At 38.8% G+C, this 20,771-nt stretch overlaps 1 protein-coding gene across 1 annotated transcript; it reads right to left on the bottom strand.

Moving 5' to 3' along the window:
• Positions 1–438: 438 nt before the first annotated feature.
• LOC104502685 (UPF0505 protein C16orf62) lies at positions 439–17,789 on the bottom strand. The gene is made up of 18 exons (XM_010150833.1): positions 17,697–17,789; positions 16,592–16,759; positions 16,160–16,282; positions 15,790–15,814; positions 14,604–14,680; positions 13,798–13,926; positions 9,668–9,752; positions 8,628–8,687; positions 6,660–6,756; positions 6,200–6,247; positions 5,069–5,162; positions 4,322–4,399; positions 3,820–3,942; positions 3,052–3,098; positions 1,742–1,853; positions 1,422–1,538; positions 954–1,007; positions 439–531 (listed from the first exon to the last, which is right to left on the bottom strand). Exons 2-18 carry the CDS (start codon positions 16,733–16,735, stop codon positions 439–441), a joined length of 1,506 nt encoding a protein of 501 aa, XP_010149135.1. The 5' UTR covers positions 16,736–16,759; positions 17,697–17,789.
• Positions 17,790–20,771: the final 2,982 nt, after the last annotated feature.

The raw sequence follows: 20,771 nt of genomic DNA, 5'->3' as shown, positions 1-20,771 counted from the left end.
AGCCTGTCCTTGTGCTTGGGACTGTAATCCCAAATAATCCATATCTCCCCTGGCACACAGTCTCAAGAAGTGGACAAGATAATTCACTGAAGCCTTAAGAATGTCAAGTACAGATGGATTATTTTATGGTTTAATTCTGTTTGAACAGCCTGCATTGTTTGCTAAGTTTCTTCAGCAGAATACCACTGTTGTCACGGGAGTTAACTATTGCTAATTCTAAACACATATATCATTCTGGGTTAGCATTTCTTTGGACTGAAAGTCTGATGTTCAGGGGAAAAAAGGAAGAACAAATCATAGCATTATACTGTTCCAAAAGGCTTCCCAAATTATGGCCAGTGTTTAAAAATAATTATTTTATGGTAAGAGACATCAGCAGTGTTTAAGAACTGATTTAATCTAAGAAAATACACGTCAGATTTTACAGATTTCAGAAAATTAGTTCTTTACCTGTGGGTAAGCATCTTCAAATGCTCGATCAGGAGTCATGTGTTTGATAACATCAGCCAAAACTGTATTGACCTCTCGCTTCTGTGTAGCAGAAAATGAGGTTACAAAACACTGTAATGAAATTGACTCATCAGTCAAGTCACTGAAAGCCAGTTGGATAATTTATTTTCATTTGCCAAAGCATCAGCTTTCTATGGAGCTCTAGTTAAGCCAAGAACTTTAGCCATAGCTCCAGTAAATCCTTACTTAAACTGGTCCATCTGCCATTAAAATAAAAGGATAAGAAATACGCAGTGCTGGGGAGTGGTGAAGGCTCGTTGAAAGCTGCATCTTGTGTCCCTACTCATCTTTCATGAAAATAATTACTTTTTTCCTTCACTGCTGAAGTCCTACACATTTTCACTGAATAGTCACAGCTTCCCCACTTCAATACCAAATTGCTAATATAGCCATTTAGCCTGTGTCAGAAAGCCTTCAAAGGAAACAAAGTAATTTTCACGTACCGTAAAATGTCTGCATGTATACTCCACCCACACTTCAGCACAGTTGATATAATCCTAGAAATACATGTCTTATGATTACCGATATTTACAGGAGGTGATGAGAAATACACTTGCAAAAGTTACATTTATAAATATTAATTCCTGAGGAGTTAATATAATTAATAATTATATATTGTATATTACATTGATATTATTAATGATTATAATTATTAATTATAATTAATAATATTAATTCATGCAGACCTAAAGATCTAGCACTAATGACAAACCTTGAAAGCTGTTTATGTATGTAAGCAGAGCTCAGAAAAGCAGGGTCAAAGATATTACCAGGTATCATACTTCCTGGCAACTGCGTGTGTCTAGCGAAAGGTAAACTGTGTCATGCTGAGCATACGCTTACTGAACAACTGGCTACAACTCTGCTCCAAACACAGAGCCAGCAGTGAAACAGAATGGACAGTAACTCACCTGTGGGTTCTTCAGCTTTGTTATAACCTTCCAGGCTTCATTTAGTATTTGAAGGCGATCATTTTCAGGAGGATCAGCCAATGCCAAGTTTAGTCCCAAGGAGCGAAACAGAAGATGCTGAAAGTTAATGAGAAATTTTAAATTAAAAGCAGAAAATGCACGTCCATCCCACACTGCTCTAGCAGGTATACTGTGCACAAAGATTTGTTGGATCAAACCACCTTTTATGTAAATGATGTGCAAGTCATGTAAGCAACTAAGAGTATAAAGAACTGGCAAACAATGAACAGGAATTGTACAAATTACATACGAGAAGTTACCTTTGGGAATCCAGATTCATCACACTCTTTAATCATGGCAATGAAGTCCATAGATCTTGCAGCAATGAACTCTGCTCTGAATGCTGACATTACTGAATTCAGCAGCAAAGCACTGCAATGAACATAACACAAATCAACGCAGCTCAGCATCAACTAAAATCTTGTCTCTTCATTAAACTGACCTTCTCAGGCTAACAAGTGTCCAGCATCTATTCTAAACTTTTAAAAAATTAGAGAAGGAAGAAAAAAACCCCTCACAAATCGAGCTTGCATTGATGAGAAGCAATATTGCATAAGCTAAACAAGAAAACATTCAGCCATCAGATAAAGGTAACACAACCTGTAGAATACTTGTTCCACACAGATTTTTTTAAAGCCATCATTTTACCCGAAGTCTGCTAGAAAGTAAACCAGCAGTAGCTGATGCATTTAGAAACCTACTCTCTTTGTCACTACAGTTCAGAAGTTTACTTTGGCAGGGCAAATCTCTGTTGAAGTTTTTCTCACTGAATTAAAATATGTATGTATTATAAAAGTCAGATGACTCCTTAGCTCAGTCACAGAACACTAATGCTGGCATTCCTCATCTAAGTGATTAACATATTTTAGTTCCTCAGCCACTGCTGAACTGGACTGTGCAAAGCACATCAGAAGAAAATACGTAGCTGCAAACTCTCACAGAAGTCAGCCTACCTACCCCATAAAACAAACTGAGATTAGCTCAGCAGCAGACCAAATTGCATTCACACAGCTTGGAATGTATATCCAAAACTTTCAGACCATCTTCCTGAACTACTCACTGAAGGTGATCAGTCTGCACACAGACCTCTAGAAGACACTTGGAATACTAATTTTAATGCTGAAAAAAACAGTCACCTAAACATAACCATCTCCCAAAGATGGCAGCTGCTTTACAGCTTCCCTTGCAAATAGCACGTATGGCCTGACTGTAGCCAGTGGAGGCTAAGGGGAAGGAAAGGGAGGAAAATAGAGAAAAAAGAAGCACAACCAGGAATCAGAGACATGGCTGACAGAGAACACATTATGTGTCCTAAACCTTGGCTTAGGAGCCAAAATGCAGCAACCAAGTTAAATCAATTGACTTCTGCTCCACAAGTAATCTACCATATTTTAGAATTCAACTTTGGAAAACAGATGTTCATAATCATGATTTAGTAATCCACTGGGAGACCAAAAGCTATACCATGCATCCAAAACGTGTTTTCAAAAGGGAGAGAGAGAGAATTTTATTACAGGGACTCACAGGTATGCATTACAGACTCGTGTCTTTTACACTGTGCAATACTTACTTGTTCCCCAATTTTTTGCACCTCTCCATCATCTCAGTAAGCAGAACCTGGAAGAATACTTACTAAAATTAGCAAGTAGAGACTCTGCAAATAAATTCAGCTTTAATTACTTAGTGAAGTCTATTAAAAGCTGTTTTAATTACCCATCCAATACATTCCAATAATCCTGTCTTACCCTGTATTTACCACACAAGAAAACAAAGGTATAGCACAACATAAAACACACCTACTAGAACAGGTACAGTGGCATTTTAATCTAACACACCATGTTATGGAAGTCAAATTTGCAATCCTACAGCCCTGCCATTTCCCAAAATAATTACTATTTGCCAGCCAGGTCAATCACCTGTGGCAGGAGGGAGGAATATTACCAACTCTCTGACACAGAATGCAAAAGAGACTGAGATTAAAATAGCCTGTTGACTATGTTAAGCAATTACAAAGCTACAGTTTACTCAATTTTTCAATGTGTATGACAGAAGAAACTAATGAATTCAAGAAATAAAGATTAAACTAGCCAAAGGACACCAAAGGACAGCAAGAAACAAACAGGAATACTGCCCATGAATTTAAAGTGGTCTACCTCGAATTTTGTGGAAATTAACATCCTTCCTGTACAAAAGAGAGAAACAGGCAGTTTCTCTAGTCCCTTTATACTCACTTTACACTTAATTAAGCACTGACTGAGGGTGGTTTTTAATAGGAAAAACTAACTCTTCACCCCAACACTTCCTTTAGTATCAAGCATCACCATGCTTGCTTACTTACTTCAGGGGCACGGTATGCAATACACTGTAAAATCCAGTCTATAGCGGGAGAATATAGAGTCAAATACAAAGGAATCTCCACACATTGCACTATCAGCTGATTCTGAACCGTATCCCCATGAATCTGTAGAAACAAAAGAAAAACATGTTGCTGTGAAAAGGTACTTAATAAGAGCTATGATAAACTGGACAATGTTTGTCCATATGAACAGAAACAACAAGAGACAAGACAACAAAGAAACACAGATGTTCTAAAGCATTCCGTGCATGCTGGGGAAAAAAAAAAAATCAAGCGCATAGTATATATTATTAAAGTATGGAAACATGCTGAATATAGCAGTTTCAAGTTGCCAGAATGTATATAAAGTTTGCATACTCTATCTGAGTATAGGAATATCCCTAAATCTAGATTTAAGGACTTCAAAGATTTTTTAAAAGTACACAGCAGTTTGGTTAAGGAATGTATTTATGTGATTTTGTGAATAAAAACCCTAGAGGCTTACTTGTTTAAATGTTAGAAGAAAATCAAAGAAATTTTTGTTAAGACTTTCTTTGAGTTGTGGTGCCACTTCCATCCCCACCTGTATTAAAAGAGAAAGATTTTATCTGCATCTATCACCTATGATTCTCTTTCAACTGTAAGACAAAAAAAGCATTTTCCAGAGGAGTTCAGCTAGTCACACACAGCAAATCAACAAACAGCACTGAATCATATGCTTTTGACCTATTATCTCCTTGCTTACTATTATAGTCATGTCCACTAAAAACTACCCTGAGGTAGTGACAGCTGTGTGTAAACACGGTTCTCCTAACATCAGCTCCAAGCATCTGTAAGCAGTGAGGAAAGCAACCTCCACCACAGTGCCTGCACTGCAACGGCCCACATTCACTGTATGCAGACAGCCGACAGTGAAGAGCATTTAAAACATCAGCCAAAGTCCAGAAATCACTAAAAACCTTGTGTATTTATTCCATGGACAGAATGAAGCAAGGATCCCAAAGTAAGAATAGATATACCCATACTAACACCTGAAGATTAAAAATTGGCATAAGCAACATAAATTATTTTACTTATAATGAAACACTTCAAAGAAAGACTCTATTATTGAAACAAAAGAGAAATTGTTGTTTGTTTGTTTGTTAGAAGGAAGAGGCAGTCTGCTGACTGCTTCAGATAAAACCAGCAGTTAAAAGATATTTTCCTGAAGTGGCAGAGCTAGCTGCAGACCTGGTGTTAAGTGATAGCCTACCCTGCAAAGGTATGCTCTTGCATAGACTGCAACCAGTGGATCTCCGATCCCTCTGATCATAGACGTTAACCGTGGGAGACATTCTGAAATCCCCCTGTTGAGATTTTTGAGAAGTGGAAATGAGTTTTAACAATTGATAAAAGAATTATATCACCTACAGATAATTTCAGTAGCTGCCTTGTAGACTGACAAGTGAGCACAGGTTATAGAAACACCTACCAAAGATGAAGTATATTAGCACAAAATCTTATTTCAGAAGTATTATTTTATGTGTGTAGTAACACATATCCTGTATTTCAGCTGCAGTATTTGCCATTAGGAGTAGTGCAGATAGCCAGGCTGGATGCTTGGCTTGTAAAATACAGCACAACTGAAAAACTCCTTGTGTAGTTTGGAGGAAGAGCAATGCTCTAGATGGGCTGTAATTCAACGTGAAGAAAGCATCCACTTAAGGCAGAACTGGCAGAACTCCTTGTATGTCTCATTTTCCCACAAGTCCTTTTTGACAGAGCTGTGCCTGGAGATGAGGCCCAGCAATTCCAGTGAAAGAACTGCTTTTTAGGGCTAATGAAGTTGTCACTATAGTGGCAATTTCGCTTACAACACTCATTTCCAGACATAACTGGAAAAGGACGATTACATGTGAAGGCACATTTTCAGCTCAGCAACTGACACTGTTTGGCAACATATGAAGCTTATACCAAAATTTTAATAGGTAATAGCTCACTACTCCTAAACTGTCTTCCAACTCCATCTCTGGGAATATGACACATCAACATTTTCCTTTCCGTTTTCTATCCCATCTTTTTGCCATACTCCTCATCTCAACAATCCTGCTTCCCCCTCCACCACCTGAAGCCACTGTTTTCTGATGTGCAAACCCCCAACGTCACAATTATAGATATATTCCCAAACTGCAAGCATTACTGCGTACCAGACTGTACCACAGTTCACCTTCAAGTTATCTCATGGCACTCTCACCAAGAACTCCAAAACTCGTCAGTACTGCTGCTCGTCAGACGCATTAAGACCCTATCCACCATTACCCATGGAACTCGCATGCTTATCTCCGTACACTAGTCTGCACGCCTGCCCACTCTCTCCTTGCCCACACTTAACGTTTACTCTTACGTTTTGGATAGGAACTTATTGCACTTCAGTATTGCTGCTTCCACGTAGCTAAAACGAAGCCAAGTTAAGGAACAAAACTAAGATGCATGGCATTTAAATCCACAAACCCAAATTTATACACCAAGTACATTTTGAACAACCATTTCAAGGCCTTCTATAATTAATCTCACTACACTGTTGATTTTTATGATTTATCTCCGAGGTTTTTATTGTTTTCCAAGTTGTCACACATCAACTGCACTTTCTCACTTCCATGCTGCTCAGAGCCAGTAATTCAGCACTCAGTTTACTATGAAACATGACTCAAAATTAAATTTAAAACATACAGCCAGAAAGAAACAAAACAAAGTCAGCATAAACATCAGATTGCTGTGGGTTTTACTGAAACAAACATTCATTTTTTGAAAAGTCTGTGAAAAACCTTCAGACACACTCCTAGAGTCTCATTTGACAAGGATACAATCTGGGAACGAGCTCTCTGATTGAAGCAATCTTGAAAAACCAGTTTAAGCAAGTTTCTTTAGCAGTATCATTAACACTCTCCGGAGAAAAATTATCTGGGGAAAAAACACAAACCCAGAAATAGTTACATTGTTTCTGGAAACAAGTTCCTTTTCATTCTAGGTTTAAAATTGTCCTCTGCTTTCAACAAGAAATTAGGCACACCATAATAAACTAGGCAGGATGTTTGAATCTCCGCTCTCTCCTGCAGCAGCACACAGAGTCCAAGAAGAAGTAAGTAGAGCTTCCGTATTGCATTAAGTAACATTTCTGAAGCTTAAGTCAAACACTCATGGCTAATCTCAGATCTCCTACTTGGAAATCTAACCTCTGGCTCCCCCCAGAAGCAGAAATTGTAGAAAAATATATAGAATCAATAACAAAATACATGCATATAAATGTAAAACAAATGCATACATGTAAAAGAGATTTAAACACTCAAATTCTTTACTTTAAAAGGCTAATATATTTTTTTTTAAATATTATTTAAAACTATATTGCAAGAAGTAGGAAATATTAAACAATGACAGAACACTTGTTTTTGTATGCTAAACATCTAACACAGCAATGCAGTTCTCTCCTCATGAACTCTGGGACTACTACTCATGTTAGCTGCCAGCAGGAAAAAGCTGCCACCACAGGGTGGAACAGATGGGATATGGGGACAGAGCCCTGGTCAGGCAGGCACACAGTTGCATGGCTACTGCCGCCGCTTTCCCTAGATTGCCTGGAACAGAAGGCAAAAATTCCTGGGATCAACCCAGGATGTTGGGAAGGACGTGTCGCTCTTCTCTCACCGATAAAGCTACACAAGCAGTTTCTGCTGTGAATGTCTGCTCACAAAATCCTTGTGAAACAGTTTTAAAATACCAGTGCTCTCCCACCCCTGCCTCCAGAAGGTGAGACACTCCTGTTCACACAAAACTTTTCCACTTGCAGGACTAGAGAAGCCACACGCTAGCTGCTGAGCACAGGAAGATGTTCCTTCTCACCTAGGGCCACAGGACTTCTCATCCAACTTTGTTTCGCCTGGTTCCCACAGGACGAGCATGGAGACTGGGGCTGAAATCCTGGGGATTCATGCTGCCACGCACAGCAAGCACAGCACAGATTCCCTTCTCCCTCCCACTTTTGTAGCTGATGGGGAAGTTGACACCAGCAATGTCCCTGGCAGCTGTAGAGCTCCCCAGAACAGGGGTAACTGTGACATGCTACAGGAACTCCCTGCCTTCATTAATGTTTATAAGAACAGCTTATCAGAGCTGCAACAACCAAACTGAAATATTTTCTGTGAGTTTATTTCAGATTTAAATATTTGCTGTTTCAGCCTTCTGGCTGAAATCCTGTGGATTTAACTGTAACCTAATAGTAGTGCTGCACTGCCAATTACAGAGTTAAGAATGTTTCGTATTTCAAGGACATGCACTTAATACACTCCAAATCGCAAGGAAAAGCCCCTATTTCAATGGAACGTTTCAGTGCCTTCCCGAAGAAGTACTTCCATATACATTTGTACCATAAATATCAAATTAAACTTTTACGTTGTGTTAGAACTTCAACTGAAAACAATGAAAAGCGCACAAATCAGAAACATCCTACGACAGCTTGCTCCTTCTTCCAAAATTCTTCTCTAATTAAAGCAAAACTACCAGTTTCCAACGTAGCAACCAAAATGTCTGTTTACCAAAAGTTGAGACTCTCAAGCTTGATGTGTATATTCTTCACAGTTAAAATGTAAACTTGTATAAACACTGTGAATGGTGAAAGCTATAAGCAATAGATTTTACTGTTAAAAAAATAAAAAATTCTAGATTTGAATCAAAATCTTCTTCGTAGGACATAAAGTGGTATGGGTCCTATTTAACATTTTTAAAACTAATTAAGACGTCATTTTTTTCCCAGGAGCACAGCAGAAACACACAGTTACCTGGTAAAGAGACACGACTGTCCACGCACATTGAGAGGATTCTTTCATACACTAGTTTCCCTTTAAAAAAAAAAAAAAAAAAAAACAAACCATAATGAACTAACGAACTGTAAAACACAAAATGTTGATCCCAAGGTTTCCTCTCTAACATACTTTGAAATCAGCTGGAAAAGACTTCCTAGAACACTGACATGCTGCCCTCTAGTGAGGCTGAAAAGTTAAGGCTGCACTGAGCACTTGCACACTCAAAAATTTATCCTGCTGCCTTCAGTGCAGAGGGAGCACACAGGTCAGATTCCTGCCAGGCCAGGAGAGGACAGCTGGTGTCCTGTCTTTGCTGAGTTTGGACATTATGTTATCCTCAGCAACTTCCAGTAAGTAGGAAAGAGCACAAAGAGGAAGCAAGACCTGAAAAAACCACTGGATCTCTTTCAAAGCATATCCTGCTAAACACGAAAATACCCTTCCACTTTCAATCCTGTCGTAAATCTTCTCCATAGCATGGCAGAAAGCCAAGAGAATGACATGAAATGGATAATAAATTCACTTAAAGGATCATTTGAAAATTATAAAAACAGAGTAAAAATTTCAGTAACACATTTTGATCACTTCATAGTCCCTACTCAGCCAAAGAACATTTTCTAACTTCTTATTCATCAAACATAATTAGAAAGAAATTTAGAGTCAAGAGGCTGCCAAAACTGAATTTCATAAGAACAGTGTTTTAGATTTCAAAGCACAGAGATCATGACTTTTCCCACTTTATTTCCCATATTTTTCTCATTTTATTTCCCATAAAGCATAGAACTACAAAATTACATATTTTATTTTAAAGACTGCACTCTTATATAAGAGGCTTTGAACAATTATATACCATGTTTGCACCACTGGTGTCCAAATATTTATGTTGGAAATATTCCATGTTAAAACTGAGAGTATTTCAGCACATTTTGGCTAACTTTGATGTTTTCTAACATTACAAAAGATTAATTTTATCTTATAAACAATTGCATACTAAGTCTGGTGCATTAGATACTTACCAAAAGTATCAAGGATATCTGTAATTAAAACAAATTTACTTGGATAAAACTGGATTACTGTTGTGTCGGAAAGAAGCTTAGAACACTAGAAGGAAAAAAAACAAAAACAAAACACATTTTTAGAGGACAATGCAAGTTTGTGTTTTTACTGCAGAGAGGCTGGAACAGATGAATAGCTACAGATGGAAAGAACCAACATGAACTATGCAGCAAAGAGCACAATGTAACACACCATGGTGCTCTCTGTATTCACAGAATGGTTTGGGTTGGACCTTAAAGACCATCCAGTTCCAACCCCCTGCCATGGGCAGGGACACCTTGCACTAGACCAGGGTGCTCCAAGCCTCATCCAGCCTGGCCTTGGACACTTCCAGGGATGGGGCATCCACAGCTTCTCTGGGCAACCTGTCCCAGTGCCTCACCTCCCTCTCCGGGAAGAACTTCTTCCTGATGTCCAATCTAACCCTCCCCACTTTCCACTTAAACCCGTTCCCCCTTGTCCTGTCACTACAGGCCCTTGTAAAAAGCCCCCCCAGCTTCCTTGTAGCCCCTTCAGGTACTGGAAGCTGCTATAAGGGCTCCCCGGGTTCTTCTCTTCTCCAGGCTGAACAAGCCCAACTCTCTCAGCCTGTCCCCATGGCAGAGGTGCTCTAGCCCTCAGAGCATCTTTGTGCCCTCCTCTGGACTCACTCCAACCAGTCGATATCCTTCTGATGTTAAGGGTTCCACTGCTGGAGGCAGCACTCCAGGTGGGATCTCACCAGAGCACAGTACAGGGGGAGAATCCCCTCCCTCACCCTGCTGGCCACACTTCTGATACAGCCCAGAGTACAGTTGGCTTTCTGGGCTGCCAGCACACATGGCTGGCTCATGTCCAGCTTTTGTCCACCTTTCGTATTTTTCAGGTTATTCTTCATTTCCAGCTGAGCTAGTCAACGATCTCTTTTCTCTTTATACAAGATAATCTACAATGCAGAATTTCAGCTGACCATGCAGATCAGTGCATTTGTTCAGACAAGACAAATTTTCTCCCACATCAAACATAAAAAGGCACTTATTCTCTGAAACAACTTGTTTTTAAGGGCATTTTTCAGTTTCTTGCAATCTCTCTAAGCATCCATATCAAACACAAAATTTGATACAGGCTACATTAGGAAACAATTTTAAAAGTTTAGCTAATGAGCTTTTTCAACATATCTTTGCGGCTCACATAACCAGCTCAAACATTCTGGAAACAGGCCAGCAGGACCACAGTCAGCTCCAGGGAGGAATCTGTAATCAATCACCACCCACAGGCACCCACCATGATCACAGCAGTTGGACTACAATGACGGCTGGTACAAAGTCCCATTTGAAAACATGTCATTATTAACCAGCTTAATTCTAGTAACGCCGAATGTTAAGTCCAGGTAGGAATATGCCCACTTATGATACAAATTCAAAATACACACACAATATTTTAAAGAGATTTAATTCAACTATATTTTTTTGTGCAAGATGGTGCAAAAACTGCAGACTAAACTGGAGTCAAACTTCGGCAGGTTTATTCACCAAAAAAAGAAAAAAAATTCAACTTCCACCTGAAAACAGCCAAATGTCTGACTGGGGAGAGAAATTCAACCCCACTCTACTTGAGCCAAATGCATCCTTTGACCATGAGCCCTCTCTGGTCTCTATTCAAGACTGACTAATAGAGTATTCTCTGTGATCTCTGTCCCTTCTCTCCCCTTCATCAGGAGACAGTTCTTCAATCTCAATGGAATAAAGTGCAGGTTTTCATTACATCCCAAAAATCCAGGAAGCAATCTGATACCCCATCAGACTGCTTTGTTTAAACAAAAAAATAGCAACATTTGAACATGCTTAAACGAGGGGCACACTTAGTCTTTTTGCTTTATTCTTCAGGGAGGAACTGAAGAGAGCACCAGAAAGACAGGTGAGAGCATTCACATTTGCAACCAAAGCAAACTGCCTGGTAAGCCAGTCACCTTCAAAGGAAGGTAGTTCTGTAACTCTTTAGGACATACACATACCACGAACACTTAATTACCACTTTTCTTACGGCTCACATACATAATCAACTTACTTCAGCTTAATCTAAGTAGCTTAGCTTATTCCATCTTGACAAGTAAAGTATCTTGTAAAAAGGCACTTGATGAATTCACATTATAATTTCAGTCCCTGCCTTAATAACCAGAACTCTTCCTGCTCTTGAAGCTTTGTAAAACTCTCATACAGAGAATGAAGCTCCATCCCCGATGTCCAAATGAAAGATCTTGCATAATTTCATCATTAGTTCTTAAATCAAGGTAATTCTGGCATGCAAATTAAAATTGCTTTTTCGAGCCCAGTATATATTTTTCAAAATAACAACCAAAAAAAGACCAAACTTACTCCTCCTATGGCACACCAAGCAGCACGTGATACTAATGATAATAGACTACATATATAATTACAGCCTGATGTTAAGAAAACTGCTTAGTTTGTAAAGAGGATACAACATTCTTAAAATTATGTTATTTACTAGGAAGAACCGCAACAAGGAAAGTTCAGTCAGGTTTCTACCCTATCCTGCTTTGTAAATATAGAATTATTATTACTTAGAGTCTCCTTTACGAGAGAGACATTCTTACCCAGTCTTGCAATTAATGATGAGCATCTGCAGCACAAAGTTCAAGTGCAAAGTGAACAATGCACAATCAACAGTAAGAGAGATAACAATAGGAGAGATAAACATGCAATTTTGATACCACTTTCCTAAAAGAAAGCACTGAATCCCATCTTAGAAACTATTTCAAAATCATTTGTGAAACCATTTTGTGGAACAACAGATGAAAGTATTCATACACAGACTATCACTACATGTCAGACACTGTACACACACACTAATGCACTGTACGTACCATGTCCATGACTTTCCTCCCCCAGACTTTTAATGCTGCATTCTCGTTCACTAAAATATTCACACTTCACAATGCTATGTATGGATTCATTTTTAAAGAATAATAGTGCTGATTTCATAGTATTAAATAGAACATTAGTCACCCTGGGCCACATAAAATTTTCTGATCTCCTTTCATTTATGTTTCATTTCCTTTATTGTCTTTACCACAATTTAAGATGAAATTACTGCAAATTATTTTCACGTAAGTATCCAGGAGGAGAAAAAACCAATCCTGACTCTATATAACACTGCTTGGTGACTATTAGCATTACATCAGTTTTACAGCTTTTAAGGATGTCATTATCTCCTCTGTCCTCTGATGCACTCTGCCTCTGGCCTTTTTTTTTTAAAGGCCAAGCCAAACAGAAGAGCATTTAATTGTTCTATTTCACCCCGCTCCCCTCACAGCCCATCAGCCCAAATGAGGAAGACTGTGGAGAAGTTTTTTTCAAAAACAAACAAACAGAAACAATACTAAAAAAATCTGGAGTTGTTTTCTGTACTTTGCTAGGGTCCTAAATCAGACTATTTGTTTAGGTTACACGTCCTCTGATGCACTCTGCCTCTGGCCTTTTTTTTTTAAAGGCCAAGCCAAACAGAAGAGCATTTAATTGTTCTATTTCACCCCGCTCCCCTCACAGCCCATCAGCCCAAATGAGGAAGACTGTGGAGAAGTTTTTTTCAAAAACAAACAAACAGAAACAATACTAAAAAAATCTGGAGTTGTTTTCTGTACTTTGCTAGGGTCCTAAATCAGATTATTTGTTTAGGTTAGCAAAGCTGGATGGGGAAAACACATGTTCAAAAAGCCATTCTGGTATTATGTGGGGTGAGGGGCAAACGGGTAGAGGTGGAAGAGGAAATAAAATTACGTGTCCTAGAAAGAGCTGACATCAGTATATGTTATTTTTTCTAATGATCCCTAACCAGGTAAAATTTTCACATCGGTCATTTAGTCACTCTCTTGAATGAGAATTCCATGCCACACAGCCTAATCAAAATCAATATATAACAGAAAAATTGAAAATCCAACTGTTGTCAGAAGTCATAAAACTCTGAAAGAAATAGGTTTCAGTGAAGAATATAGTGGAAAATAAGAGAAACCCTTCTTCCACCAAGAAAGAAATCAGACAAGCCACACCACCAAACTCACCAGTTCCACACAAAGCAAAAATGTAAAGCTGACCTGAATGACTATTTTCAGAGCTTTTACTTTCTGATCAGAGGACCAAGCATCCTTCAAAGACTGGTTCAATTCTTCAATTCGGTTCATGTAATCCTGCTGAGTCAAATTCAACAGCTCCTTCTGTGACCCCTGCAAGAAGACACAAGCCTACTTAATAAGAGAGGGAGGGAAGGCAGGAAAGTGCAGTCATTATGGAGTGAAGACAATGGTGGAGGGAACCCACAAAACATACTACAGAATTACCCAATTCTTCCTTCTTACCTTTGCAGCATCATATTGCAGGTGTTCGGCACAGAAGTGCCTCACGACCGCTTTGGTTTTCAAGAGACATACATGCTGGTACCCAAAGTTGTCCATGAGATCAGAAATGCTGGACTATTTCAGTGATACTCTACTCATGGTATAATTAGGACACTAACACTATACATGTAGAAGGACTATATATAGTGTGTCTGTGTACATATACACAAACATATATATATATATATGTAGAAGCAGTATCAGAGAGAAATTACATGGTTTGTCAGCAAGGTCCTAAGAAATTTGTAGACAGCAAGAAAAATCTGGCTATGCTTCACCCTCAACAAGAAAGCAAAACTATCTTCATTTCACTCTGCGTACTGGGGCATTCTTGTGATCTTTTTTCCAGAAGATCTTACAAATCTTACAGAAACATCACCTATCAAAAACAAAACAGTGAAACAATGGAAGCAGATATAATTGTTTAAGCTTTAAAACATATTTTTATTTCACAAATTTATTCACTTTTAAAATGGTGATATAATTGGATCAGAAAACTTTCTCACCTCTTCCAGATCATCCAGTTCTTCTAACCTTGTCCTCACTTTTTCAGAAACCGCTGAGCCAGCAGTTGTAGCTTTTCCTGTAGAGAGTTGTATGTTTGAGTTTCTTTAACATTTAAACACCTGGATTTCTAAAACAACACCTGAAGGAGCTTGACAGGCACAGGCAACTAGTCAGCTTCCATGACAGAAGACAAGTGATTTGATCCATTTGGTGGCTATTCCTGAAGGCACACATCTAAATGTACTTAGAGTTCATTCACTCTGACCAGGACATAACAAGTAAGCAAAACTGAATATAAATGGATTTTCCTGCAAGTTTTGCTCACAAAGAAAGAAACACTGGATAGAACCATAGGATAATTTAGATTAAAAGAGCCCTACGGAGGTCTGTGTCCATCTCGCCTCCTCAAAGCAGGCCAATTTTGAAGTTTTAACAGGTTGAACTGGGTTATATCCAGTCAGTTTAATGATTTCGAAGGATAGAGATTTCACACCCTCTCTGGACATTCTGTTCCAGTGTTTGACAATTTTCATTCCAAAAGAAGTACTTCTCTCTTTGGTTTTGGGTTTGGTTTTTTTTTTTTTTCCCTCCAGAAGCTGAAATGCTGCATGTTTACTCATATGTAAAAATTCTCATTTACTACGCAACCAGCTATGAGTACTTAGCCCAGATTTGCTTGGCGAGAAAACATGATAAAATACTTAAGGTTTGGTTCTTTTTTGAACACTCAGCATACAGCTGTAATCATTTCACTTTCATGTAAAGAGAATAACTGAACAAGTTCCCAAGGGACTTGTTTGCTTTCCCTTCCAGCCAGCAGAAGAGTGGATAAACATGATCCTCAAAATATCATCGCTCAGTTTAAAAGGAGAAGAGTTCTAAGCTACAGTGGAAGGCAGTGCATTCCACCTCCTTCCACAGCACATAATCACAAATTCATTAGCCTACAAGGCATACAACACAAGGTGGTTGGGTGGTTTGTTTCCAACAATTATTTTAAGGAAAAATCCAGCAGAAGTCTTATTCACCAAACAAACAAACCTTAAAAAACACCCATAGATCCAACCATATGTCAGAATGGGGGGAGGAGAGGGAATCACACCTCAACTATTCTTGACCAGAAACCCAGCACTGTATCTACTTCAAGCAAAATCTGTTGCTGTTAGATATAAAGGAAGTGCTTACCTTTTTCAGATCCCATGTACAGATTCTGTGAAGAAACAAAAAGCACAGACTTTTAGAAAGCATGCACTCGTTAGCATTCCAAGAATGCAGTGGTTAATTACACTGCTAATTAAGCCTCCACTCATTCAGAAGTAGAGGTGAGACCAGACGTTATCTGTATTGTTACAAAAAGACAAAGTGATGGATTTGAAGTATTAACAGACTTTTGGATGTGGCTCCAAAACAATCACTGTACGGTACAGCTTTCTACAACACTAACCTGAAATTTAGAGTACCGGTATTTACACACGAAATAATTACAAAACAGCAACATCCAAAATCCATTACAGATCTAGTACAAATAAATAACACTAGAGAAGTTGCCACTTACAATAGAGAGCTTCTCTGTTGTTGTGTATCTAGCAAGTATTTCACCACGTTTGCTCAACCATGGTTCAAAGTCACTTCCTACTGCTGAGCTGTCATCTTTATCCCGTTTCTTTCGTGTACTATCCTATGAGGAGAGTACGAGTGCAAACGTTAAATACAAATCTGGAAAAAAAAGAGAAGGCTGATAAAGGTCAACTTAACATTTCAAGTGCTTACTGATTAAAAAAAAAAAATTACTAAAAAAAGCCCCATATTTCAATAAATGTCAACAAAAAAGAATACTTTATTCTATTAACACAGTATATTCTCTAGTAGCATTAACCTCTAAATTGGCAAGACAAATATTGTTTTATCCAGGGTTGGCTTTGTGGCTTTGTTTTGGGGTTTTCTGGGGGTTTTTTATCTAGTTGCGATAACTGCCCTCCAGTGTTACCATGGCAGCAGTAGTCGTCACAGGATCTGCAGCTGCTGCAAATAATGACAGGGGATCAGTACCATCCAATACAGTGCTTAATGGGTCCATCACAGAACTAGAAGAAGAGGAGGAGGTAGAAGAAGTACTTCCTTTCCGGTTCATTTTCTTGGTCTTTGATTCAGTAACCTGAAAGAAAAATTCAAAACTACTAAATAAAAATAATTTCTCTTCCCCTATTTCCTTTAAATCATCAAAATATGTACTACATAAATTGTGTTGCTGCAAAGGAAGCAAGGACCCACCTACAAGAAACTCTTTAGCATGAGCATTTAAACTGAAGCACCTCTTTTCCCCTGAAACTGGAGGCTCTCTGCACTAACGTTTCCATGACTTCTTTTCTTTTTCCTTCCAATTCTGGGTCTACAGAACTGTAAGAACCACCGTTCTAAATTTCTTTCTAGTACCCCTCCATTTTAATGTTTTTCTCCCCCTGGTCCAACCTCTTTATTGCTATTTGATCTCCTCTGCCAGTCTCATCTTTGTGTTTCTTGTACAACACTCAAGCCTGAAACAGCAAATCTACTCTGAAGGCCTCGTCCTATCTCCCTACTGACCTTCCCGAGTAGAAGTTGCTGTTCATTTATCATTTATTAGCGTGTGACTATCATCTCTTTCAAGCTGGATTTTTTTATACATCCACATTTTTAAAAGCCTCTCATACATTAATGAAGTGATAAATGTTTTAAAGCATACAGCTGACTGGAAGTTAACCCAAAACCAAACCTTACATCAAGCAATTACGCAGGTTATTTGTAATGCTGCAATTTGATTTTAAACTTACCCATTATTCAGCATTTAATGCAACCAAGAAAACCCACAAGCTGAAATGCTATTTTAGTCAGGAGGAGCCTGGTTTTGACACATAAGAGCACCAGCAAATTCTTGTAAAGGACAAACAACAGAATAAACCTTGATGCCTCTAAAAAAACATGCCACTAACACGGAAACCAACTTCACTAGTACCACCACCACCTTCAAAGGTTTTTAATTCTAAAGGAGCGGAAGTACAAAGAGAAACAGTCAGATATAATTCATTCATTTTCCAAAAGCACAAGAAACTCACTGTAATGGGTTTTAGTGGATGGTAATCGCCAAAATCCAAGGGTACAGATTCCAGTTTGTACACTTCAGATTCTGAAACATAGTTTCTTGATCTCGCATGCCTTAAAAAGCAAGAGGAAAGGAAAAGTATACATACACCTAAGTAATTACATACTTACGTACAGAGAAACAAGTCCTACTTCTATATAGATGCAAGCATAGTTACAAAAAGAAATACATGTTGAAAAATAAGTCAGCATAAAGACCAAAATTTCTCTGTCCACTGAGATACATAAACTAAAACTGAAGAAATTTTACTTTCAAGCCATTCAACTGTATTCTGCCCCGACTGCTGGATTCTCTTCCATTCCACTAAATCTCAAAAGGAAAATTTAACCAAGCAGTTGTATGTGTGTCAGGCTGATGGAGATTATTAAACACATCTTTTTAACCAAACAGTCAGAGTGAAAGAAGAAGGTAAGTGTGAAAACACAAAGGAAAAACTCAAAGTGATCATGCACAGACAGAATGAGGGACTACACAGATTAACTTGTGTAGCTTCAAAGCTCTTCCCCGAGAAGTCTATTTCTATCTGTTCACTATACTCGTAACAAAAGTTACAACAGTCAATTTTTAAGAAAAAAACCCTGTCAGTACTCATATGCTTGCATCGTGGGTAAGTCCTTGAAAAAAACCTTGCCTCTCTCATGAAAATTAAGCATGTCACTAAGTGAAATGAATCACAAAAATACATTTATTTCAGGTTTTATTTTGAATCTGATACTAAGAGATAACTGTGAGAACTATGGCCTCCACCTCTAATTAAAAAAAAAAAAGAAAGACTTGATTCCAGAAAATAATATAAATAAAAGCATTTGCATAAAACAATGTAGCCACTAGGAACTAACAATAACACATTAATTTATCAATCACACTTTAAGGACACTGCTCTTTTATAAAACAGACCATTCATCCTGGCTTTAATTGCTCAAACATAAATTTATATTTTAAAAAGGCTTTTAAAGCACGTTTCACAATATAGGAAGGCGAAAGAGAGGAATTAAAACTTCCCTGACTAGCATCAGATGACAATTTCAAAAGAGATTTAAGAGTTACAAATGCTGACAACACATCAATATATTAAATTAATCCCTTTAAATTGTATGGAGTAGTAGTAATGGTTAAACAGGGAAATGAAAAAACTAATTCACCAAATGCATAGGACAGCTGCTTCCTAAAACAACTGCCATCCTAGCTACCACACGGTACCTTCCTTTAGCAGCAGCAAGAGTTAAATACTCAGGCAGAAAGAGAACCAAGTCGAATATAGTAGAAAAAGTTTTCTCTGCATTCTACCCTCCGCAACTTCTTGCTTTTGAAACATGTAGAGCAGCTCATTGCTCTCTCCTGTTCCATCCATGATCCTGGGAATGTTTATAGCACACACTGAAGCCTTAGCTGAATGTAAGACCAGTGGCTACACAAAGGTTTCATTAATCAGACTCCTAACGAAAGCAAACAACATTCCCCCCACATCCCCCGCATAATACAGATCTTTCCCACAAAAGCTAATCCAGACTTCCAAAGAATTCCATTCCTACTCAGAGACTTAACTCATTAGTAAGAATTTCAGCATTGCCAAACAGCCAGCTTTTCTATAAATACTGTGTACCCCCAAGAAACCCAAATTCATTAAAAAAAGTATTAAGTTTAATTTACAGTTATGCTACTCCAAGAAGCAGCTTTGGCATCTAATGAGAAAGAGCAGAGCAAGAGAAAAAGTCCAGTGAAATCCGCGTGCTTATTGCTTTTGTCTTCTTGATCCTTTCCTTTACACATGAATAGTCTCTTTAAAGTACTACTGTCCCAAGATTCAATGACTCTCCTTCCTCACTTGCTTCATGGGTTAATTAGCATTTGGGTAAAATAATCTTTCAAACCCTTCCTGGCTGCCTAATTATAACATTTCTATTACTCTGTTACAGTTCTGTCAGTATTTCTGTACCTCTCCTTTACAGATATTTCCAAACCAGCAGTAAAGTCACTCACAGCTCACACTTGGCATACCACTCCCAGGCCAAAATCAATCGTACTCTCATTGTAAGGTAAGGCATCGCTGGGAAGCATACGTGTGCAATACACCCGTGGGAATGAAGAAGCACTGTTCACCCTGCAAGCCTCTGAAAAGCACATTTACGATGTCGCTGTTCAAGTGATAAGACAGCTTGTAACATAGCTAATACGGGAGGACAAGTTCAAACTTGCTCTGACATTATGTTCCACTTCCTCTCCAGGGAAAGGAAGATTAAGCATTCCTTTCCTGGTCACAGCAGCACAGCCAACTTCCAAGAGTAAACATATATAAGACCCAGGCCAAGCCGGGGTTTCGCCCCCAGTGCAGGGAACAACCCTGCTTGCAGGTGGGGTTGTAGCAGGGGGTTTCGAACTTTTCTCACACAGGAGCTTCACCGCAATTGCCAACACTCTGCCTTCGACGCTTGCCACACGGACAACCTCCTCCTCTCCTCCTGGTAAACAATCTTGTTTTCTGGGACTGCTGTACTTCTCCTCACCCCGAGTTACTGAAGCTCTCCCAGCACCCAGTTCACGCTGCCAGCCCCGGTGCCTCCTCGCGCTCCGGGTTCGGCACATGTCAGCCCCTGCGCCCCAGAAGCGCCAGCCTGGACTGCACACCCCACTTTTCAGGACAGGGCAGCTCTCAGGCACGCAGCACCCGCCCGGAGCCAGTGCTTATCCTAAAGCAAGGGCTTCAACAAGCCTGCAGGGAGCACCAACAAGCCAGGCATACACAACAGAAAACCATCTCTTCACAACACTAGACAAACGTTGGTATTGATCACACAATGAAGTGCATCCCACAAGCCAATGTACCTCTCGCTACTTCAATGTTACACATAAACCCTAACCAACAGGTCTAGATATTTACACATAGCTGTTACAAAATTAATTTAGCCCTAACTTTTAAATTACATCATATATTTGACAATTCTTTACTATTCTAACAAATTTTCAAACCAATAATATTCTTAATTTGAACACTGTTAATGCAAGATCCTTTTATTCAGCACCAACAGGT

Source organism: Eurypyga helias, unplaced genomic scaffold (assembly GCF_000690775.1).
Source record: "Eurypyga helias isolate BGI_N326 unplaced genomic scaffold, ASM69077v1 scaffold47224, whole genome shotgun sequence".
Classification (NCBI taxonomy): Eukaryota; Metazoa; Chordata; class Aves; order Eurypygiformes; family Eurypygidae; genus Eurypyga; species Eurypyga helias.
This window is presented reverse-complemented; position numbering and strand designations above follow the sequence as displayed.